General features: G+C 43.7%; 1 protein-coding gene across 1 annotated transcript; it reads left to right on the top strand.

The window, feature by feature from the left end:
• Positions 1–9,062: 9,062 nt before the first annotated feature.
• On the top strand, positions 9,063–11,565 carry LOC130097663 (cytochrome P450 2F2-like). The gene is made up of 3 exons (XM_056264607.1): positions 9,063–9,284; positions 9,375–9,516; positions 11,363–11,565. The coding sequence occupies exons 1-3, from the start codon at positions 9,102–9,104 to the stop codon at positions 11,542–11,544; spliced, it is 507 nt and encodes a 168-aa protein (XP_056120582.1). The 5' UTR covers positions 9,063–9,101; the 3' UTR covers positions 11,545–11,565.
• Positions 11,566–24,856: the final 13,291 nt, after the last annotated feature.

Raw genomic sequence — 24,856 nt, forward strand, 5'->3', positions numbered from 1 at the left:
TTAGGGCATAACATATCGCCGGCGTTGAGTCGTCTCTTCACAGGCGTCGAGTCGTCTCTTCATAGGCGTTTAGTCATCTCATCGCAGGTGTTGGAGCGTCTGAAGTCTCCGTGAGAGGCTGGATACAAACTGGAGCTGACGAACGCTATTTACCTCGGGACTAGCGTCCCGAGATAACAGCAGAAAAGCAGATGGGAAATAATTAGCGTAGCTGCTGTTCATAATATTAATGCAGTCGATCTGATTCAACAGTGGTATAAAAGGTAAGCATTATGTGAATGCTTGGCTGAAGAGATGCGTCTTTAATCTAGTTTTGAACTGGGAGAGCGAGTCTGAGCCACGAACAGTATCAGGAAGGCTATTCCAGAGTTTAGGAGCTAAATGTGAGAACGCCCTCCCTCCTTTAGTGGACTTAGATATCCTAGGAATGACCAGAAGCCTCGAATTTCGGGATCTTAAAGAACGCGATGGATTGTAGGGCGATAGAAGGTCCATTAAATACACAGGAGCTAAACCATTTAGGGCTTTATAGGTCAGTAATAGTACTTTGTAATTGATACGGAACTTGATAGGTAACCAGTGTAGAGATGATAGAATCGGTGTTATATGATCATATTTTCTTGACCTAGTAAGAACTCTAGCGGCTGCATTTTGGACTAACTGTAGCTTGTTTATTGAAGATGCAGGACAACCAGCTAATAAAGCATTACAGTAATCTAGTCTCGAGGTCATGAATGCATGAACTAACTTCTCTGCATCAGAAACTGATAGCATGTTACGTAATTTAGCAATGTTTCTAAGGTGGAAAAAGGCTGTTCTTGTAACATACGAAATATGATTTTCGAAAGACAAGTTGCGGTCTAGTATAACACCCAGGTCTTTTACTGTAGTCGATAGGGTAACAGGACATCCTTCTATATTAAAGTTGTATTGTAAGAGATTTTGTGGGTAGTTTTTTGGACCAATAAGTAATACCTCAGTTTTATCTGGATTTAGTAGCAGGAAATTACACGTCATCCAGCATTTTATATCTTTAAGACATTCTGTCAATTTAGATAAGTTAGTGTTTTCATCTGGTCGTGATGAAATATATAATTGAGTGTCATCAGCATAGCAGTGGAAATTAATTCCATGTTTTCTTATAATATTACCAAGTGGCAGCATATATATTGAGAATAGCAGAGGGCCTAACACCGATCCTTGCGGCACTCCATAGTCTACTGACGTTATCTTTGATTTTTCCCCATTTAAACAGACAAAATGGTAACGGTCCGATAAGTACGATCTGAACCAGCTTAATGCCTGTCCCTGAACACCAGTGTAGTTTTGTAGTCGATCCAAGAGTATTTTATGATCTATAGTGTCGAACGCAGCGCTAAGATCGAGTAGAACTAGTATTGAGATACAGCCTTGGTCAGAAGCTAAAAGTAAATCATTTGTAATTTTAACTAGCGCAGTTTCTGTGCTATGATGCGGTCTGAATCCTGACTGAAATTTTTCATATATCTCATTTTCTTGCAAGAAAGAACACAATTGAGCGGACACAATTTTTTCTAGTATTTTAGACATAAATGGAAGATTTGAAATGGGTCTGTAATTTGCTAAGTTATTTTGATCTAATTGCGGTTTCTTAATAAGAGGTTTTATTACTGCCAGCTTAAATATTTTTGGAACATGACCTAAAAATAAAGACGAGTTAATAATATTAAGAAGAGGCTCTTCCACTACAGGTAGCACTTCTTTCAGAAGTTTAGTGGGTATTGGATCTAATAAACATGTTGTTGGTTTAGATGCAATGATAAGTTTATTTAGCTCTTCCTGTCCTACAGTTGTAAAGCGGTGTAGTTGTTCTTGAGGGACGATAATTGAGGCTGAATCACAAGACACCATAGAGGATTGTACATTTACAATTGTATTTCGGATGCTTTCTATTTTCTCATTGAAGTAATTCATAAAATCATTACAGCTATACTGTAACGGAATATTTTGCTCTGGTGATGTCTGTTTATTTGTTAGTCTAGCCACGGTGTTAAATAAAAACCTTGGATTATTTTGGTTATTTTCTATTAGTTTGCGGAGATGCTCTGCCCTGGCTGCTTTTAGAGCCTTTTTATAACGTGACACACTGTCTTTCCACGCGATTCTAAAGACCTCTAAATTAGTTTGTTTCCATTTACGCTCTAGGTTACGAGTTTCTCTCTTGATAGCATGTGTAGTACTATTGTACCATGGTGCTTTAGTTTTCTCTCTAACCTTTTTCAATCTAATTGGTGCAACAATATCTAATGTACTAGAGAAAATGGTGCTCAAACTGCTGGTCATTTCCTCTAGTTCATCTGTTTGTTTGGGTTCACTGAGCAGCTGAGATAGATCAGGTAAGCTATTTGTGAATCTATCTATAGTGATTGGAAGGATTGTTCTGCCTGGTCGATAACGCGGCGCAACATGACAAATTTCAGCAGTACGTATTATACAAGTTATCATGTGATGATCAGTGAGATCGTCACTTTGCGGTATAATATCTATATCGGTTGGATCGGTTCCATATGATATAATTAAGTCTAGTGTATGATTTAGACGATGAGTGGGACCACTGACGTTTTGCTTGACCCCAAAGGAATTTAATAAATCTGTAAACGCAGTCCCTAACGCATCATTTGTGTTATCTACGTGTATGTTAAAATCTCCAACAATTATTGCTTTATCGACATTGACCAATAGATCTGAGAGAAAGTCTGCAAACTCTTTTAGGAAATCAGTGTAGGGCCCTGGAGGTCTATATACAGTAGCCAAGGCTAGAGATAATAGGGATTTCTTTCTTACATCTAAGAGCGTAACATTTAGCACAAGTACTTCAAACGAATTAAACCTGTGACCTGTTTCCTGAGTAACATTAAGAATATCTCTATAGATTGTTGCAACACCGCCGCCACGACCGATCAGACGGGGCTCATGTTTATAACAATATCCTGGCGGAGTAGACTCATTTAGACCGAAATACTCATTTGGTTTAAGCCAGGTTTCAGTAAGGCAAAGTACATCGAAGCTATTATCTGTGACCATTTCATTTACAATAACCGCCTTAGGTGTGAGCGATCTAATGTTTAGAAGACCTAGTTTTAGAAATTGTTTTTGTTCACTGATATTTAGATTTTCTGGTTTAATTACAATAAGATTTTTCCTAGATCCTACACTAGATTTATTGTTTGGCCTCACTACACGAGGAATAGACACAGTTTCTATATAATGTTCTACACTACTTATATCAATTAAGTTGGAACAGCAAAGACTGTGAATTGGACTTTGACTTACTAGTCAGATGGTGTGCAACGTCTTGGAGATGTTGTCCGACAGCACAGCCGCTCCGATTCTGCTGGGGTGCAGGCCATCAGCACGGTAGAGCCTAGGTCGCTCCCAGAACAGATTCCAATTATTTACAAAGAGCAGTTTCTGTTCATTACACCATGACATTAACCATTCATTTAGAGCAAATAGTCTACTGAACCTTTCTTGTCCTAGTCGGTACGTGGGAAGCGGTCCAGACACGATGATCGTTGCCTCAGGCGCTGTGCTGCGTACCGCCTCGATCAGGCTCCTGTAGTCCTTCTTCAGAACCTCCGTCTGCCGCAGCCTGATGTCGTTCGTTCCCGCATGGAGGACAACGGCTCCGACGCGCTCGTCACCGTTCAGAATCTCGGGAACCTGTGCGGCGACATCAAGAACACGAGCACCAGGAAAGCAGTGAGTGCGCACCTTACCCTTACCTGAGGTAGCGCGGATATGACGGACCATGGAAGTGCCGATGATCACGGCGTCGTCGCGTTCCGACTCGTGAAGAGGGGAAAAGCGGTTCCGGGTGGAGATCTCGAAGACCGGGAGGGGCGGAGAGGTTCTTGCTCTGGTCCTGGCTCGTGTCTTCCGCTGTGGGATCACCCAGGGTCCATGGTGTTGTGTAGGTGCCGGAGTGAATAAAGCCAGAGATGATCGCGTCCTCCTGGGCAGAGAAACGCACGGAGTAGAGGAAGTCGGAGTCAAAAAGTTACTAACCACTGACTTGTGAGCATCGGCGCGTGACGTTTCAAGCGCTGATCGCCGATCCCGCAGCTCGGCTTGCCTCTCCAGCAGACCACGGATCTGTTTCTCCACCGATTCCAGTTCCAATCGCACCGACATCAGCTCGAATGTGTCCTCACCTGCACTCAGAGGTAACGTTAGACACACATCCGATATGTTCGCCATTATAACAGATGAACAGTAAATTAACAGTGATACTACCAATATCACTACTAATTTAGGACTGGAATGCTGGATATAACCTGTATCCTTTCAGTGAAACGGGTGTAAAATCAGACGGTCAATAGGCGCGAGCCCACGCGTGAAATGCTAGCGGGCTAAAGGCTAGTAGCCGAGATTCGCAAAGTTGGATCTAAGTAGCGATATCAAAGCAATCCGATTGTTTTTTTTATAGGGAATAGTATCGAGGATAGGTTCACACGATATAAAAATAGAAAGTGCTTGTTAATAAATGAGTGGTAAAGAAGAAAATCAAGGATTAATGAATCAATTCGACGCGACGGAGCTCTAAACACAAACAAACACCGCCCGCGCATGCGCAGATTACAGTGTGCTGCTGGAATTTCTGGAGGACCTGTCTGAAAAAGAAAGGGGAGAGGCAGGAGGGAAAGCAAACGGTCTTCTAACGCACCTGCTAAAATTGAGCACCTTTTTCTCCTTGAAACTCATGCTGAAATTCTTCTCTCGCATGGAAACAGTCAATGTTGCACTTCAAAAACAGCCAGCTGCACCTACAGAAAGCTAGGCAGTTGATTGACACACTGAGAGAAGACATAAAGTGTCTTCGTGAAGGATTCCAAGAATTTTCGAAAAATACTACAGCAGAAGCGCATGTCCTTGACTTGGATAGCCCAAATGTGCCTAGACTAAGAACAATCCCCCGGCGATTGGACAGTGGAGGTGCGGCACACAGTTTTCAAACACCAGGGGCAATGTACCGGCAGCAGTACTTTGAGGTCATGGATAAAGCATCAGCATCTCTGAACTGCAGATTTAATCCTTCTGTATTCAAACACATGCAAGATGTTGAAGATTTTGTAACCGGGAAGGCCGACTGTAAAGACATTATTCAGGTCTATGGGGATGATATGGATGGAAGCAGGCTGAAATTACATAGAGACATGTGTTTGGACTTGGCAAAACAGAAAGGTGTTCATCTTGCAAATTTTCATGATGTATATGGCTTCATGAAAGGAGATGGAGGCGAGCACTTGAGAACGTAACTACCAGAAGTCACAAAGCTTTTGAAACTGGCTCTGACTGTCCCTGTAACATCTTGCTGCTCAGAGAGGTCATTTTCTGGGATGCGCCGACTGAAAACATATCTACGGTCAACAATGGGACAAGCCCGACTAAATCACATTGTTATAATGTGTTCATGTTATAACAATGTTATAACAGTTCATGTGGGTTGTCTACAAACCGGAAGGTTGGTGGTTCAATCCTCGGTTCCACCTGACCAAGTGTCGAGGTGTCCATGAGCAAGACACCTAACCCCAGCTGCTCCCGACGAGCTGGATGGCGCCTTGCATGGCTGCCGTCGCCCGTCGGTGTATGAATGAGTGAGTGAATGGGTGAATGTGAGGCAAATTGTAAAGCGCTTTGGTGGCCATTGTGTCTGTGAAAGCGCTATATAAATGCAGTCCATTTACCATTTATAATGAACTGTCACAAAGAAGTGGCTCGACAGCAGGACCTGGACATCATCGCTGATAATTTCATCAAGCACACTGCTGTACGCAGAGACACGTTCCTCCTGAAGAATTAACCGCAATGGTGAGTCAACAAATCGAATTTTTACTGTGTGGACTTGTGTGACATTGATTCTTAATTTCCCACGAAGCTGATCGCGGTTACGTGTCAGTTAAACTTTTCATCTCCAATCCTGTCTGTATTTGTAAGAAGTAGCGCTGTCCTGCGTTGAAAGATAGCCTACTTTACGGCTTTATTATCAAGTAAATAGGTGTGTGTGTTCGTGTCGGCCGCTGTTAATTTCCTAAGGTTCTGAAATGCAAACATTTTTTGACAACTTTTTTTTTAAAGGGCATGCGCCCATGAGCACCCACGGAGGAAAACATAAATCGGCGCCTATGCCTCCTTCCTCTGTTGAAAGCTGTAATGTTTTAAATTTAAACCCTGGGTTTTTTCCCTTGCCAAATAAATCTGGAAATTATCTTATTTAATTCAGACCATTGTTTTGAGGAAATGTCTACAGGGAGTGCTTGAAATAAATAGAGATATTGTCGAAGGATGTTCATCTTTACGGAATCAATTATATGACTGAGGCCAAGGACTGTGTATATCACTTTTAACTTGTTAAGAGTGGGTCAAAATTGATCTCTGCCAGTGTTGGGATATATTCCTAAATATTTCAGTGAGTTCTGATCCCAATTAAAGGTACACTATGTAGGAATTCCGTTTTTGTGATGGCTCTGCACTCACGGCCTGATCCCCTCCCCCTGTATACCGGTACCTTAAGGAGTTCGCTAAAGACCTGAAATCGTTTCTCAAACTCCCTCAGCAACCCTGAAATCTTGTCTTTGTACTGTCTCACGTCAGGATTAACGCTTGCTGCACACACATCTCTTAGACAGGGAAAATGAGCAGGGTCACCGCTTGCCATCCGCGTCTCCCAACGTGAGCTTTAACTTGAATGCACGTATGCTGTCATAATACTGTGGGGGTTTTTTTGCGTCCTTGCAACATTTTGTTCAGATTATTCAAGTGCTCTGTAATATCAACCATAAATGCAAGGTCCTGCAGCCATAGTGGGCACTGTAACAGGTTTACCTTTTTCCTCCATGAAATGTCAGATTTCCCCACGTAGATCAAAGAAGCGCTTCAGCACAGCACCTCTGCTTAACCATCTTACTTCAGTGTGGTATGGCAGACCATGTGTAATGTTACAGTCACTGAGAAGGCTGTCAAACTGACGACTAACCCTAACATAACCCTAATTCATGATATATAATGTGTTCTTTCCTAAAATGTAAAAAAGTGTAAATGTCAACATCATATATGACTAAGAGTGAAGTCTGTCATTTAAAACATGAGCTTATTAATGCAGTTTTATTCTAACTGTTACCCCTGGTCAGAGGCTTCTGTAATATTTAGTTTGAATGCAAAGTTGTGTTTCTGCTCATTTTAATGCTGCAACACACAAATATTAACCAATTTGTGCCCAAATTTTTCTGAATGGTTTTATATATATAGTCGTGTTAATAGTGTCCTATGTGAACATGTTCTGCATTTATTTTCCCCAGGTTTTAGGTTTTTTTCCCTCGAAAATCGTATTTGAACGTGCGGCAACTATAGTTGCCGGTGGGCTAATGTGTTGTATGCACCCCCAATATCAAATTTGAATAGGAGAACATTTGGCATCTAACTCAAAATAACTGCTTTCAACAGATCAATCTTTATTCATAAACAAATGTATTATGTATAAAAGTCGAAGAACATTCGATGCAAACCCAAAAAAGCTGCATCTAGCTAATAATCTCTTGAATGTGAAAACACAACCGTTTTTTTTTTCATTAAAAAAACTGCTAACTCATAATATGTAGATATGAATCCAACTGGAAAAACTTATAGTAAATAGTAAAAATAGCAAATAGTGGAGCTCTGCAACCTACTGGTTAAAGTGATAATTTTTTACTTTTAAAACTGCATTTTCCAAAAGATCCCCATGAATGAAATTTAGAAATGTGGGTCTTTTATAAAGTGAATTTTACATAAAAAGCAGGGTTTAATTTGTTTATTTTATTTTATTTTTTTTTATACATTTTGTGGAGTAAAAATGTCCAAATGTGGAGTAAAAACAATAATAAACTGAGTAAAATTACATTTGTTAAAATAAAAATAAAAATTGTTGCCTAGTTTCTCTGGAGACCCCAAACAGCCCGACTGTAAACCGCAAACGAACAGCGCACAAGGGTTAAAGTGGTGGAACATAGTGCAGAACAAAGTGCAACCATAACAGAGCATTGTGTATCAAAAAGTTAAATGGAAATAAATAAATAAAAATTAATAGAATGAGGAAAAAATTACATCTAAATTAAAAAAATAACAGTGCATAAAGACAATCTCTGTACAGTAAAGATGTCATTTAAAGGGTTAAGCTATGTTTATGCACTAAACAAGACCAATAACCTTGATTTATTAACCTATAAACACAGTATACCCTATTTCACCATGATATATGTACTTACAAGGCATTTGCCCATCGGCAACTATAGGCAACGCTTGGACTTTTGACTAAGTATACAAAAAACTATAGATCTCTTGTAAGATTTGTTTTGTTTGGATGATTCTAGAGACCTTCATGATTATGTAGATATATATGTCAACAAAAAGTACTTATTAGTAACATGAAAATGACCTTTCTTTGGGAGGGTTTGCCTTCGTCATGCTTCCTGGAAGTAGGGGTAGGAAGTTGACAGCCTCATGTGACAGGAAGGACGTGAATACCTTTTTTTCTTTTCTTGAAATCCTTTATTAGGTTGTTTGCTTGCATGTCATTGAGAAATAAAACATGGATAACATCTAAAAAAATTCTTAAAATATGAAAATGACAACTAAACACTGCGGCAACTAGTTGGCGGTGGGCTTAAATGGGTTAAGTGCATAAATTATAACTTAGTGCCCCTTTATGCCACAACTTACGTATAGTTGCTGCAACTGGCCCCTGGTCTTTTTCACAGCTTATTGTGGTCAAGAACTGGACACTTAGAAAGGAAAAGACTGTCATATTGACAAAGTGACCAACCACAATTCTCAGCCCACAGACTGCCTACCTCTGCTTTAAATCAAATGTCCACCTATGTGAGACAACCTCCAAAATAATTCTTGATAAAAATGCAGAGAAAAAAATTTGTTTTGCAGAGAGGTAGCCTGCTCACTTGGTGTACTTTTTGTATGTATACGTTACTTTTGTATTACTTATCTTTTTCTTCATTGATTGCATTGAACTTTTCACAATTAAGAGAATCTTTACAAAAAAAGTTTTTTATTGTGTTGCTTAAGGGCAAATGCAAAGGGAGATTGACAGAGTTATTGGAAGGAACAGGGTCCCTACAATGGAAGACAAGAAATCCCTCCCCTTTACTGATGCTGTGATTCATGAAGTACAACGTTTTCTGGATATTGTCCCACTAAATGTTCCCCATTATGCCATGAAAGACATCACATTCAGAGGTTATGTAATTCCAAAGGTAACAATTAACCACACAATACTCAGCTGTTTATTTTATTGTATAGCTGTTGAGTATTGTTGTATTTTAAATAAGCTTTCATTCTTTCAGGATACAGTGATTATTCCCATGCTGCACTCTGTTCTAAGGGATGAGGTACAGTGGGAAACCCCTTGGACATTTAACCCAGAGCACTTTCTGGATGTCAACGGCAACTTTAAAAATAATCCAGCCTTTATCCCGTTTTCTGCAGGTAAACTCTGGACAGTCTACAATCTCACATCAAACAAAAGTTTTAAAGTTGTTAATTTAAAAAATAAAATTACATATTGTGAAAATGGTTAAATGTCTTTTTAATTTTCATATAAAAAAGGCACTATTCAAAGTTGTTCTTTTGATAACCAGTCCTTAAAAATCCAGCATGAGTCAAATAATGTTTAACCCAGACCTATAGCACTATAGAATAGCTCCAGATGTACACAGAGCTTCTTCACGCAATTTAACTTTATATGAAGTAACTCTAATTTAAGCTGCTTGTTTTTAAAATTACTTCAGTCAACATGGCTAATTCTTGTTCAACAATTGTGTGATGTGAGATGTGACATTGTAATAGGAACCCAGTAATGGGCACCAAAAAAAATGTGTGAATACTAAAAGTTTGAAGTATAATAAATTACTATTTATTCAAACGTGCAAAATCATGAAAAATCCTAACCCAAATATATAACATTAATGGAAAATTAAACAAAAAAGGGAAAAATATTATCCAAAAACAAATTAGATTCAAAAACAATAATGCCAAATGCAAATTTTCCCAAAAATAACTTCCTCAAAAATAACTCCAAAAAAGACAAATCAACAACGTACAAAATACCTGCAGCACTCAGGCCACACTCTCCACTGCAGCAACCAACACAGACTAACTCTTTAAAAACAGACGAGCACATTTATACTGGCGGCCAGCACCATTACCCCGTGGGGAGGGACAAACTCACATACAACACTTTACACATTTTCCCATAAATATAGATTCTAGAAGAAACATTTTGTCACACTGTTCAAAATAGATAATCTACTCTCTTATGCAACAGTTGATATCATTTACAATACAACGAACAGGAAATAACAGAAGCAAATCGGCCGCGTTGTCCCTGAAACACCTATCCTCAATTAATAAGTGTTAGATTCCAATTCTTAGCGGAACCAACGTTTCACCGTTTCCCCGTCAGACCTCTAAAATTATGGGACAAACAATACAGACAACAGGTATTTCATTATCGATTGATCGATAATCATAATAAACTCTTATGTCTGTTTTTCTGAATTAACGAGGTAATTATCTCAGAATTACGAGATATTTTTTCATGGAAAAAAGTTTTTGCTCTGTTTTTCTGAATTAACGAGTTAATTATCTCAGAATTATGAGATACATTTTTCTTGAAAAAATTTTTTTTCACTCTGTTTTTATGAATTAATGAGTTACTCATAATTTTGAGATAATTAAGTCATTAATTCAGAAAAACAGAGCAAAAACTTTTTTCCATGAAAAATTATCTCATAATTCTGAGATAATTAACTCGTTAATTCAGAAAAAACAGAGTAGATTTTGCAATACGTTTCCGTTTTAAACAGTCTCCGTGTGTGTGTGTGTGTGTGTGTGTGTGTGTGTGTGTGTGCATTTTTTAACTCAAGTCCATGTTAAATGTGCGGTCAATCCGTCACAGACATCCACACACGAACGAATGCCTCACGCAAAACTGTAGACAGCATTTCTTGAGCAATGCAATGAAACCAGCTGAAGGATAACTGAAATTGTAACTTAAATTGGAGCGATATCAGAGGCATTGTATTTCTAAGTAGACCAGATACTGATCAACTGGTGAAGCTGATGTGGCCTGCCTGACTGACGCTATACACAATATGCTAAACACTTTTCTATACGCAAAACTAAATATTTATATAAAAAAATAGATGATAATAATTATTTATTAAAAAAAAAATGTATTTCAAGTTATCATTTTTTTTAGCACAACTGCCTGTCAGAAAAAGGATTTTGTGACATGTCACTAGTTCATCTCTTCTGCATTCTATCTCTGCAGGTAAACGCTCTTGTGTGGGTGAGTCTCTGGCTCGTATGGAGCTCTTTCTGTTCATCGTGTCTCTGCTTCAGAAGTTCAGCTTCAGTAGTCCACAGGGTCCAGATGGCATAGACCCCAGTCCTGAACTCAGCAGCTTTGCCAACATGCCTCGATTCTATGAGCTCATTGCCTCCCCCCGCTGAACAACATGTTATTGCATCTTATTTTTTAGGGGGGGATATGACCATAATCATACTAATTACAAGTTCTTTGAAGCTGGGTCAGAAAGTATTTGTATATAGGCTAATTTGTTTAGATCTTTTATTTAATTTAACAAATTTAGAAAAACACCATTTCCAGAAATAGTTACAGTGAAAACTGAAAAATTGGTATTAATGAAAAATGTGTCAGCATGCTGTGTGCAATGTTATCCTTCTTATTTCAGAATCTACAGGTTTATTTGAGAGTTGTTGAGAAGAGATTGAGGGAAAGTATTTTTTTCTGGAGTCTGTTTCTGATTCTTATATATTGCTCCTGGGTGTCTGTCAAATTCTCCATTAATAAATAGCTCAGCAGTCAGCAGTCAACACCAGGATGAATTACTAGAAAGGGCATTTGGAATTTCAAAGGGGGCACATTTGTCAATTTATCCTAACATTTACTGTAACATTGCTGAGATTCTGATTGTTTTTCATCAATAACATCACCAAATAAAAATGTATCATATGAAAAATAAATATCACAAACAATTTGTTTTGAATTACGTAAAAATGAATATGAAGTCAATTTTAATAAAAAATAAAATGAAAAAAAATCAAGGGTTAGTTCACCCAAAAATGAAAAATCTGTCATTTACTAAATCTCGTCTTTCCAAACCCGTAAGACTTTCGTTCATTTTAAGAACACAAATTAAGATGTTTTAATGAAATCTGAGAGTTTTCTGTATAGCTCCATTGACAGTCCGTGGAACTACCACTTTGATGCTTTTAAAAAGGTTCATAAAGAGATAAATCCATTTGAATCGAGCAGTGTATTCCAAATTGTCTGAAGAGACATGATTGCTTTATATGATGAACAGAATTAATGTAGGCTTTTATTCACATATAAACATTGATCAATGCACACCTCAGTTATGGTAAACGGAAGCTCAAGCATGCATTCTTGTCGTGCAGGAACCAATGAGGTTAATTCTCGATTATCATACAGCACGTTTGAGCTTCCGCAAGAACCAATGAGGTTTGTTCTCAAGTATGTACAGTTGAGCTTCTGTTTATGTTCACTGATTAAGGTTTATATGTGATTACAAAAAAGCCTAAATTCAATTTGTTCATCATATAATGCCCAGAAAGGTCATGACGGCAGCAGAGCAACGACTTACCAAGGGACGAGGAAGCCTGGTGAAGCCGTAGGGACTACGGTCCCAGGTGGAGCTGAGGGAGAGAGTAACCAAGGTGGAGCCAACTGGTCAACGGGCCAAGGTGGAGTTACGGACTTGGAGTTACGAGTTCTAGGCGGACCTAGAGGGTCAACACTCCAGGGCATAGCTGGTGAACTGGAGGCCCCAGGCAGAGCCAAAGGGCAGTAAGGAGCTAGCAAAGACAGGGCCAAAAACTGGGTAGCACAGGCAGGGGTTTACAAAACAGCCTTCTTGGCCGATACAGGGCAGAAAGAGAGTTTAAAAGTGGCCACCTTGGCCAACATGGAACAGGCAGATAATTGAGGAACTGCCTCCTTGGTTGAGGGTAGAGGAGGTTTGAGTGGGAGGCAGGGTGGGAACATCACAGACAATACTACCTCAGTACTGGGCGATGAAACAGGCATGCTGCTCTGCGATAAAACAGGCATGAAGTTGGGCTACTAAATAGGCATGGCGTTTATTCTTGCAAACACCACACTAAAAGGGTTCAAATTCAGCACACTCACGTCAGCCTTGGCAGTAGGGTCTGATATTCTACCAACACGCCCACTGGAACGGATAATGTTGTTGGGCTCGGGCTCCGGTACGATCTTACACTGTTAACCCTTGCTGTAAAAAAAGGCCAAATTCTGACAGTATCATACCATTTTCCATTAAAACAATAATATACCGGAGAAAGGAATGCATTTTGGGTTATATTTGTCGTTATCGAGAAAATAGCTTACAGGAATATACTGTGAATTAGCACCGCCCAAAGTCGATACTCAGAGGCTGTGTTCCAAATCACACCCTATACCCTCATTCACTATTCCCTACATTAGTTCACTAATATAATCCACTTGACTGAAAAGAAGTGAGTGAACTGAGACACCGATGAACACCTGATAAGCAGAATCATTGAAGGACAGAAAAACAAGAACAGAAAAAAGAGAAACACAAGAACTACAACTGACTTCCAGCCACACTGACTGTGAAAACAGTTTACAAACCAGTTTAACATTATTTCTATCATACATGTACAAAAGTTCTTGTTGAGAATTAACAGATATTTAGTTTTATTGAATATTATAAAGTTTGTAGTCACCATGATGGAGATCAGTATTTGCTTTAGTTGGTCTCTTGACACTTGTTACAGCTTATGTCTTTTAGGGGCTGTTTGCACCTGGTCACTTCATGCGTTTTCTCAGTTCGGATAGCTATCAGATTTGTTCAAACAGTTCCATTTACACTTGGCCACATGAATGCGTCTCAGCTATACGGATATGAATCAGATCTTCTAATTCCAAATGCAAAAATGCAAATATACATTTCCGCTGAACTGAAATGGCAGCCACGGTTATGTTGCTCTATTTGTGTTTGCAAATGCAGTCAAAACGAAAATGAAAAAAACTTGCTACAACGCTTACGCAACAAAAGGCAGCACTTATTATGTGCAGCATTTTCGCTGTCGGTAGTACTAACCTTTAAAAACCAGCGAGATACCTGGATGAAAGCTCGGAGTCAACACTGGTGGGAAAATATAGTACAGGCTTCTTTTTCGGAGCAAGACTGGCAAACCAGTTTTCGAAAGGTATCTCGCTACAGGCAGTGGGTATAACACAATCTCTCACCTCTTTGGGCTGAGCCGTTCTACAGTATAATAATAATAATAAACTTTATTTTATATAGTGCCTTTAAAAGTAGCATTCTCAAAGCACTTTACATAAAAATAATGAAATTAGAAAGATACACAACAGTCTAGGCAGTAAAAACAAACAAGCAATAAAAATAGAAGGCCGATACAATAACAAACACAGCAAGCACACGAATCACATAAAAGCCACCCTAAAAAAGTATGTTTTAAGGGACGATTTAAAAATTCTAAGGGATACTGCATTCCTATGCATCTGCGTGTGGTAAGTATGCAGTGCGCTGGTGTCCTGCATGCAGAAATGCATTCAATTGCCCACAGGTCAGAGGCTCCTGGACATCAGGGAAGGGTTTGAGAGAAGATGGGGGTCCCCTCAATGTGCAGGTGCCATCGACGGATCGCACATCCCGATAACGGCTCCACAAAACAACGCAAAGGACTATTTTAATTTCAAAGGACATTGTTCCATAATCCTGCAAGCCGTTGTTCTCACGTTTTCAATGTGTTTGAGTTCTGTTTTGTGATCTTGGTTTCCCCTGTCTTTGTGATTTTCAGTTTAGTCCTGTTATTAGTTCAGTTTTGAGATCTTGTTTCCCCCGTCTTTTGTGATTTTGGTTCAGTCCTGTTAGTTTTCCCGCTCTGTCTAATTAGCTATTCCCTTCACCTGTGTTCAGTTAATCTTCCCATTAGGCCCTGTTCATTTAAGCCCTGTGTTCTCCCTCAGTGTTTGTTGATCGTTGTCCATGAATGGTTGTGTTTTCTGAAGTCCTGGAGTTTTGTTCTTTTGTTCCTGTATGTTGCAGAAAGTTAAGTTTGTAAATATCAACTATACTGCTATTCTCGTGTCCTCGTCTTCGGCAACCTGCACACAACCTGACAGAACGATCAACCCGTAAAAAATACAAAGATGAGTGAACGGTTCGTGGGAACTCGGTTGGCTAGGTTTAGGGGAACCCGGGGCGGTCACATTAGAGGAGGTGATCGAGCCCACCAGAACCTGAGCCCATCGCCTACCCACCAGCACCTGAGCCCATCGCCTGCCCGCCAGAGCCTGAGCCCATCGCCCATTATTTATTTAGCTGACGCTTTTATCCAAAGCGACTTACAATTGCTATATATGTCAGAGGTCGCACGCCTCTGGAGCAACTAGGGGTTAAGTGTCTTGCTCAGGGACACTTTGGTGTCTCGCAGTGGATTCGAACCCGGGTCTCTCACACCAAAGGCATGTGTCTTATCCACTGCGCCAACACCACCCGGTGTTCCTGAGCCGGAGCCGGTGTCTGCTGTTCCTGAGCTGGAGCCAGTGTCTGATGTTCCTGAGCCAATGTTTGTTTCTGTTTTTGTGTCTGTCCTTGTGGCCGCTACTGTTCTAGTGGCTACTGAGCCTGAGCCGGTGTCTGTTCCCGTTCCTGAGGCGGTGTCTGTTCCCGTTCCTGAGCCGGTGTCTGTTCCCGTTCCTGAGCCGGTGTCTGTTTCCGTTCCTGAGCCGGAGTCTGTTCCTGTTCCTGAGCCGGTGTCTGTTCCCGTTCCTGAGCCGGTTTCTGTGTTTGTGGCCGTTATTGTTCTAGTGGCTGCTGAGCCTGGGCCGGTGTCTGTTCCTGGGCCGGTGTCTGTTCCTGGGCCGGTGCCTGTTCCCGATCCTGAGCCTGTCCTTCTCCCCAAGAAAATTTTGGGGGGGGCTATACGCCTTCGCCGTGGCCGGCCAAAGACCCACGGAGGCCTAAAAAAAGACCACCACGGCCGCCCGAAGGGTCCTCACCGCCACGGCCGCCCGAAGGGTCCTCACCGCCACGGCCGCCCGAAGGGTCCTCACCGCCACGGACGCCCGAAGGGTCCTCACCGCCACGGACGCCCGAGGGTCCGACAGCTCCGACCTGGACGCCCGAGGGTCCGACAGCTCCGACCTGGACGCCCGAGGGTCCGACAGCTCCGCCCTGGACGCCCGAGGGTCCGACAGCTCCACCGTGGCCACGCCCACAGCCTGCTCCGCCCTGGTCCCCTGACCAGCCTGCTCCGCCTGGACCGTCCTGGAGTCCAGGATGCCCACCCTCCCACCCCTTTGGATGTTATATGACGCGAGGACGCGCCTTCGGGGAGGGGGAGGTTCTGTCACGTTTTCAATGTGTTTGAGTTCTGTTTTGTGATCTTGGTTTCCCCTGTCTTTGTGATTTTTGGTTTAGTCCTGTTATTAGTTCAGTTTTGAGATCTTGTTTCCCCCGTCTTTTGTGATTTTTGGTTCAGTCCTGTTAGTTTTCCCGCTCTGTCTAATTAGCTATTCCCTTCACCTGTGTTCAGTTAATCTTCCCATTAGGCCCTGTTCATTTAAGCCCTGTGTTCTCCCTCAGTGTTTGTTGATCGTCGTCCATGAATGGTTGTGTTTTCTGAAATCCTGGAGTTTTGTTCCTGTATGTTGCAGAAAGTTAAGTTTGTAAATAAATCAACTATACTGCTATTCTCGTGTCCTCGCCTTCGGCAACCTGCACACAACCTGACAGTTGTAGATTATCAGTCACAGTAAGTAACCTTCAACATTTTTATTTATGTAATATATACACTACCGTTCAAAAGTTTGGGGTCAGTGAGAATTTTATTTTTATTTTTTGGAGGAAAGAAATCGTCTCAGGTTACGACTGTAACCATAGTTCCTTGAGAAAGGGAACGAGACGATGCGTCATCGACGCTTTGGGAACGCCCCCAGCGTGAATGCGTCTGAGCATCAATGTCAACTAGTCCAATGGAAAGAATGAGCGTCACGGGCGGGTGACGTCATGACCAGGAAGTCATAAGAGCACATCCGGTGAAATGCGGCATTAGCTTCAAAAAGTCGAAGCAAGCCGATCACAGGGATGCAGGAAGTATGGCAGGGTGACGCATCGTCTCGTTCCCTTTCTCAGGGAACTATGGTTACAGTCGTAACCTGAGACGTTCCCTTTCGAGGGAACTCGCGATGCGTCATCGACGCTTTGGGAACGAGAATACCCAAAACGCCAGAATTCCAAGTACCTGAGTGTTAGTCTGTTGGAACTAAGCACTAAGCACCTGAGAACCTGGGGCAGCATCCAGGTCCAAACTGTAAAACCTGACGAATGTGAGCGGTGAGGACCAGCCTGCCGCATCACATACGTCTTGAAGAGAAACTCCAAATAATAAGGCTTTAGAGGCCGCCATACCCCTCGTAGAGTGAGCTCTGACCACCAAAGGACACGGCTGGTCAGAGTACTCGTATGCAAGTGAAATAGCCTCAACTATCCACTTACTAACCGTCTGTTTAGAAGCAGGAAGACCCTTCTTAGGTGATCCAAAGCAAATAAATTACTGGTCGGACTTCCTCATTGAAGATGTCCGATGAACATAAGTATCCAGTGCTCGCACCGGACACAAGAGGTTCAGCCTTTCCTGGTCCGCAGATGTAAAAGGAGGACAGAAACCTGCAGCACAATAGGCCTCGGAATAATGGTAGGCACCTTTGGAACATATCCATGTTTCGGGTAAGAATGCCTTGGCCATCCCCGGTGCACTCAAGGCAGGTGGGGACCGAAAGGGCCTGAAGATCTGACTCTAATAGGGACGAAATAGCTAGCAGAAAATAGTCTTAAAAGAAAGGAACTTCTCTGAGACCAAATCTAAGGGCTCGAAGGGAGCCCCAGATAGGCCTTCTAGAACTTATTGCAAGGTCCCAAGCCAGCACCCTAGTGCAAGTTGCAGGCCTCAGCCTCAAAGTGCCACGAAGGAAACGAGTGATCAGGGGGTCTCGACCCAAAAATGTACTACCCACCAGGGCGTGGAAAGCCGCAATGGCCGCCACGTATACCTTAAGCGTGGAAGGACATAGACCTGATACAAAGCGTTCTTGCAGAAACTCGAATACTGTGTTTACTGAACAGTTAACCGGATCCCACTGACGCTGGTAACACCAAGAAGTGAAAAACTCTCGAAATAGTGAATATAGTTTCCTCGTAGCGGGAGCTCTGGAGCTTAGAATGGTCTCAACAACCTCGGTTGAGAGACCACTCTCTATGAGTTGGGCCCCCTCAGAGGCCAAACCCACAGTTTCCAAATCCCCTGCCGGGGGTGCAATATTGCATCCCCTGCCTGAGACAGAAGGTCTCTCCTGATCGGGACCTCCAAGGGAGGTCCGTCGAGGAGAAAAATTAGGTCCGTAAACCAAATTCAGCTCGGCCAGGGTGGTGCTACTAAATAGGCTTATTCCATCCTGGCGGAATCACTCCAGAACTCCTGGGAGCAGAGCAACAGGGGGAAATGCGTACAGACGTAGCCTCAGCCACGTCTGCACCATAGCAACCAGCCCCGAGGGGACTGGTTGAGTGAGGGATAACCAGAGTGGACAGTGCGTCGTATGCTGAGACGAGAACAAATCCACTTCTGCCTGGCCATAAAACTCCCATTATTGCTCCACCGCCTCGGGGTGGAGTCCCCTGGCCTCAGCCCCTGCCTCGACAGGGTGTCTGCTCCAATATTCTGGCCCCCCTGGAATATACACTGCCCTCAGACAGCGTAATTTCCTGAGGGACCAAAATAATAGGCCACCAACGTGTTGTCTGTGGGTCAAGAACCAGAGTTTCCTCCATATAACCAAGGCGCGGGGATACTGCCGCGTGATCGTACGGAGTGGGTTTCCCCTCAGGGAGAACCCTCTGGTCCTGAGCCACCACTGTAAAGGTCTCACGTACAGCAGGTCAAAGGGTATCACATTGAACGCTGCTGCCCTGAGGCCTAACAGTCACTGTTTCAGAACAACACATGATGGCCCCTCAGGTCTGGGAGGAGATGTCTCAACGCATTGAAGACGACCATCATCTCTAGGCAATTCATGTGCCAAGCGAGATGATGACTCCTCCCAAGCCCTGAGCTGAGCGGCCTTCCAATACCGCTCCCCAGCCGGTGAGGGAAGCATCTGTCGAGATAGCAACTCGATGGCAAAGAGCTCCCAACACCGGACCCTGGGTTAAGAACCAGTGTTTCCTCCATATAACCAAGGCACGAAGGCACCGCCGCGTGATCTTGATCATACGAAGTGGGTTTCCCCTCGGGGAGAACCCTCTGGTCCTGAGCCACCACTGCAAAGGTCTCATGTACAGCAGGTCAAAAGGTATCCCGTTGGACGCTACTGCCACAAGACCCAATAGTCTCTCGAACTGTTTTACAGTGCGTGACTGGCCTAGCCTCAGCTCTTTTGTGGCAGTTAGGATAGCAGCTACACGAACGGGTGACAGAGTGGCCTGCATCGTCACTGAATCCCATACCACACCAAGGAAAGTGGTTCTCTGTACTGGAGAAAGCACACTCTTCTTGGCATTGAGCCTCAACCCCAACATCTGCATATGAGCGAGAACGAAACCTCGGTGCCGAACCGCTAACTGTTCTGATTCCGCTAGAATCAGCCAGTCATCTATGCAATTCAGAATGCGTATACACTGCAGCCTGGCGGGGCCAGAGCTGCGTCTACACACTGCGTGAATGTGCGGGGTGATAGAGCTAGACCGAAAGGAAGTGCCTGATACTGGTGTTCTTTGCCCCAAAGAAAACCTCAGGAACCTCCTGTGCTGAGGGAGGATGGAGATATGGAAGTATACGTCTTTTAGATCTATCGTGACAAACCAGTCCTCGGATCTGATTTGAGTCACGATCTGTTTGAGTGTCAGCATCTTGGACTTGAGTTCCAGCACCAAACACTCCAACAGACGAAGATCTAGTATGTGACGCAGCTCTCCATCCTTTTTTGGAACAATGAGATAACGACTGTAAAGACCCGACGCAATGTCGGGTGAGTACACCTGCTCTATAGCTTTCTTTGCTAACAGGGCCTTTACCCCTTGCTCCATTACCAGAGAGATTACCATTACCCATAGAGATAAATTTGGCAGTAGCTTCCGCACTGCCAGAAAATCTACCAAGGGAACCAGCCCCTCGAGGCTGGCCTCTGGTGTAATAAAGACAGCCAGTTCGGGGACCTGAAACATACTGGCAGGAACCACCCGAACTGACTGTTTTCGAACCCCCCTCAGAGGGCGCGAGTCCGACGCAACGTCGAGTTGACGCTGGGCCAGAAGCTCGCTGGAGAACGCTGCGCCCCGAAGCACCAAGGGTGGCGGGGTTGGCAGAACGGTCCCCTGAGGGCACAGAGATGGAAAGGGCACCGTATAATGAGGTGTACACCATTCCACCCCGGTTGGGGCTGCCCTCACCGGTCTGACGCCGGTGGCGCCAGAGCTTTTCTTTTGAGCCGCAGCCTTCTCAGCATGAAGAACGGTCCTCGGATCCGGCTTCTGCTTTGAAGGCTTTGGCTGCTGTGTTGTGTATGAGAAACTAGCCGGCTGGAGCTGCTCACGCCCAGCAGCCCCAGGGGGTTGGACATAGCGAGGGAGAGATTATCTTGTATCTTTCTCCATGATTCCCATCAAATTGAGCCAGAGGTGTCTCTCAGTGACCACAAGGGCTGCCATCCCTGAGAGATAAATCTGAGGCCCGACAGAGTTCTCAAACCCCATCGGGCCAAACTCCCTCACTTCTGTCCAAATACCACAGCAGGTCAGCCTGATATGCTTGCAGCACTGCTATAGTGTGCAAGCAAGCTCATGCTAGACCCACTGCCATATATGCTTTTCCCACTAGATTAAAAAATAGTTTTCTTTAATGGTTTAGTGAGAGAAGCCGACACCTTCAGGGACGATACTGAACCGGGAGACATAGCTCGCAAGTGTCTGTTCTACCCGGGGTATTGCCCCATAGCCATACTCTCTTAACCCCCAAATATCTGAATATACATGAATGTGGGGCTAAAAAATTAGTAAGGCTTTTTCCATGATCTAGACAGCTCGCTGTGCAGATCGGGAAAAATGGAAGGCCCCGTGATGGAGGTGGAAAAATAGAGGGAAGGAAACTCGTTCAATTTATTTTAAGGACGAGTGCCCCCTTATTTCTGCTGGCCATTAAATATTTAATTTATCTACAGCCTTAGTAAACACCTCCACCAGCTTATTATTATATATTTTTTTTATATATACATTCTTTATATATATACACTTTATTTTATATATAATTATATATATTTTATATTTATATATATATATATATATATATATATATAGTAGGGGTGGGAGAAAAAATCGATCCATCGATGCATCGCGATTCTCTCTCCAACGATTCTGGATCGATTCTGAGAATTCCAGAATCGATTCTGAGCTTAGTTTTTAACCAGATGTGCGATGACGTTGAGTTTGCTTTAGAAACACCCGTATTCTGTGAGAGACGTGCGCTTTCTTTGATGTTACACTTGAAGTGTGCTGTCTCGCCCGTCGGTATTTTCCTTACAAATGCTCTACGAAGTCATCATTTATGTGGTTTGGAATGCAGTGGACTTATATATTTAAAATATGAACCTCACTAACAGAAGGCTGCTTTCAATTTCAAATGCTGACGCGCGCTTTGTTTGTGTCGTGAGACTGCTCGCGCATGCGGCTGTGCGACTCCGTGTAGTGGTTTAATGTACTTGTGCAAAATTAACGTAAACACAGCCAGTTATGTCTTAAGGGATTAAACGGACAGGACACAGCGCATTACTTCTTTTATATCAAAAGAGATGCGTGCGTGAATGCAGCTTAATAGATCTCCCGCAGTCTATGATGTCATAGTAAAAAACAACAGTAAAGATGAAGAAAAATCACTCACAATTCTTGAATGGAAAACGTTCAGATAATCTATAGGCTACTGAAAGCACTTTTTGTTTGTTGTTTGTTATATTTTTCTATGCTCCTCTTTATTATTTGTTATATTAGTTATATTAGTTTAAAATTCTTAACTAATAAAAAAAAAAAAAATGTAATTATTTTTTAAAAAGTACTTAATTAGGCCTACTTAAGTAAACTAATGAATTAATGAGGTGGGGAAAGGTAGATAAAGAATCGTTCTGGAATCGGATCGTGACTCCCAGAATCGGAATCGGATCGGATCGTGAGGTGACCAAAGATTCCCACCCCTAATATATAGGCTATGTATATTTCTCATACGCTGGGGAAGAGATGGCAAATCCACTTCCTCCATGATTGTGTCACTTTCAATGCCCAGCACATCTACCTCCTCGGAGGTAGAGCACTGACGCATTGCTTTCTCTCCCCGGGCGGAAGAGACCGCAGCGCGGGCTTCCGAGACCGGCGAGAGAGCACTGGACGGGCTTCCGAGACTGGCGAGAGAGCACTGGATCCCTCGTGGAAAGGGAGGAGATAAGATCCGCGGACCCGTCTCCAACCCCGTAAAGAGATCCTATTCGCGATCCACAGGAATGCATTCTCCGCGCTGCCTCGGCAAACGCGGGTCCTGCACCCTGAGGATCGCGAGCCTGGCCACTTTCCCAGGGGAGGAGGAGGGGGGGGGGGGGGGGGGGGGGAGGGGAGGAGGAGGAGGGGGAGGGGAGGAGGAGGAGGGGGAGGGGAGGGGAGGAGGAGGGGGGAGGAGGAGGAGGAGTGGGGGAGGAGGAGGAGGAGTGGGGGAGGAGGAGGAGAGGGGAGGAGGAGGAGGAGAGGGGAGGGGAGGGGAGGAGGGGGAGGAGGAGGAGAGGAGAGGGGAGGGGAGGAGGGAGGGAGGGGAGGAGGAGGAGGGAAGGGAGGGGGGGAGGAGGAGGAGGAGGAGGAGGGAGGGAGGGAGGGGAGGGGAGGGGAGGGGGAGGAGGAGGAGGAGGAGGGAGGGGAGGGGAGGGGAGGGGGAGGAGGAGGAGGAGGAGGAGGGAGGGGAGGGGAGGGGAGGGGGGGGGGAGGGGAGGAGGAGGAGGGGGAGGGGGAGGGGAGGAGGAGGAGGGGGAGGGGAGGGGGAGGGGAGGAGGAGGGGGGAGGAGGAGGAGGAGTGGGGGAGGAGGAGGAGGAGTGGGGGAGGAGGAGGAGAGGGGAGGAGGAGGAGGAGAGGGGAGGGGAGGGGGAGGAGGAGGAGAGGAGAGGGGAGGGGAGGAGGGAGGGGAGGAGGGAGGGGAGGAGGAGGAGGGAAGGGAGGGGGGGAGGAGGAGGAGGAGGAGGAGGGAGGGAGGGAGGGGAGGGGAGGGGAGGGGGAGGAGGAGGAGGAGGAGGGAGGGGAGGGGAGGGGAGGGGGAGGAGGAGGAGGAGGAGGAGGGAGGGGAGGGGAGGGGAGGGGAGGGGAGGAGGAGGAGGAAGAGGAATCAACAGAGGAAGAGGAAGAGATGGAGGGCATGCTGGAGGTAGAGGTAGAGGAAGAGGAAGACAAGAAGGTGCTCAAAGAGGACCGAATCTGACAAATGAGATCCGCGCAACACTGGTTGACCATGTTGTCAACCACGGCCTGACGCTGAGGAAGGCTGGACTGCGAGTACAGCCAAATCTAAGTGGATACACAGTGGCAAGTGTGAAAAGAACATTTCGACTGGAAAATAGGTATTGTAAAAATATCATCATATCAAAAACATCTGCACGGTTTCAGTAACTGCTTACAGTACTGTATTCTATGCACTATCAGCACTTCTGTTACCTTTTCCTGTGAAATTACTGTACTATTGTATACTTATAGTTTCTTCAGTCTGCAACATTGGTCTTGTGTAGTGTTTGGTGAATTTACATTATATTTGTACTGTGTTGATGGTAGCCTACTCTAATCAAAGGGAAGTAGAAGTGCTAAAAGTGTTTTAGGTTTATCACAGCAGAGTGTAACTCGTGCAAACAGAGTATAGTAATGTGAAACGTGTGTTTCATATGGTAACAAAGTGTGGTTTTTAAACAGAAGTGTATAGTTTTTACAGAAGAGTGTTTAATTATGCAACGGATCTGTAGTGTTTTGCTAATTGGGTGTGTGGTTGTGCTAATTGTGTGTAGTGTTTTGAAAACACGGGCCCTGTTTTGAAAATCGTGCTTAAGCAATCCAAAAAAACTGTAATACATTAGCTTACTGTACATTTTTATATGTACATTTCTGAAATGCATAACTGATAACATCACTCTGAATTGTAGGCTAAAGTAGATGCAATGCATGCATTTTAGGTAAAGCTGCTTTGAAACAATATGTATTGTGAAAAGCGCTATACAAATAAATTGGAATTTAATTGAAAGAGTCTGGACTAGCCTACTACGCTTAGCTCTGCCTTATAATAAATCGCGCTGAAAGCAGGCAGGCATTCAGCTATGCCGCTCGCGTTTACACTTGCGTGCATGCCAGGCCCGTGCCGCGGTTCGAGTGAATGTGAAAGCAACACGGACTCGGGTGCGTGTTTTAGCTGATTATGTATTTAGTTAAATAAAACACATGTAAGGGATGATAGTGTTGATGATTTACCTTGGATACGAGCGAGAGCAAGTCTGCAGTGTATTCGCGCTTAGCGTGTGGAATCAGGGCAACAAATTTGGAAAAGAGTCTCCTCAAAAGAGTCCGTTTGCAAGCAGCAGAAGGCCACCTTATGCGACACACGCACCTGTGTTGTTCACTCAGCTGCGCATAATAGCACAGAGTTAATTTA

Source organism: Rhinichthys klamathensis, unplaced genomic scaffold (assembly GCF_029890125.1).
Source record: "Rhinichthys klamathensis goyatoka isolate OS25496 unplaced genomic scaffold, OSU_Roscu_1.1 h1tg000223l_1, whole genome shotgun sequence".
Lineage (NCBI taxonomy): Eukaryota > Metazoa > Chordata > Actinopteri > Cypriniformes > Leuciscidae > Rhinichthys > Rhinichthys klamathensis.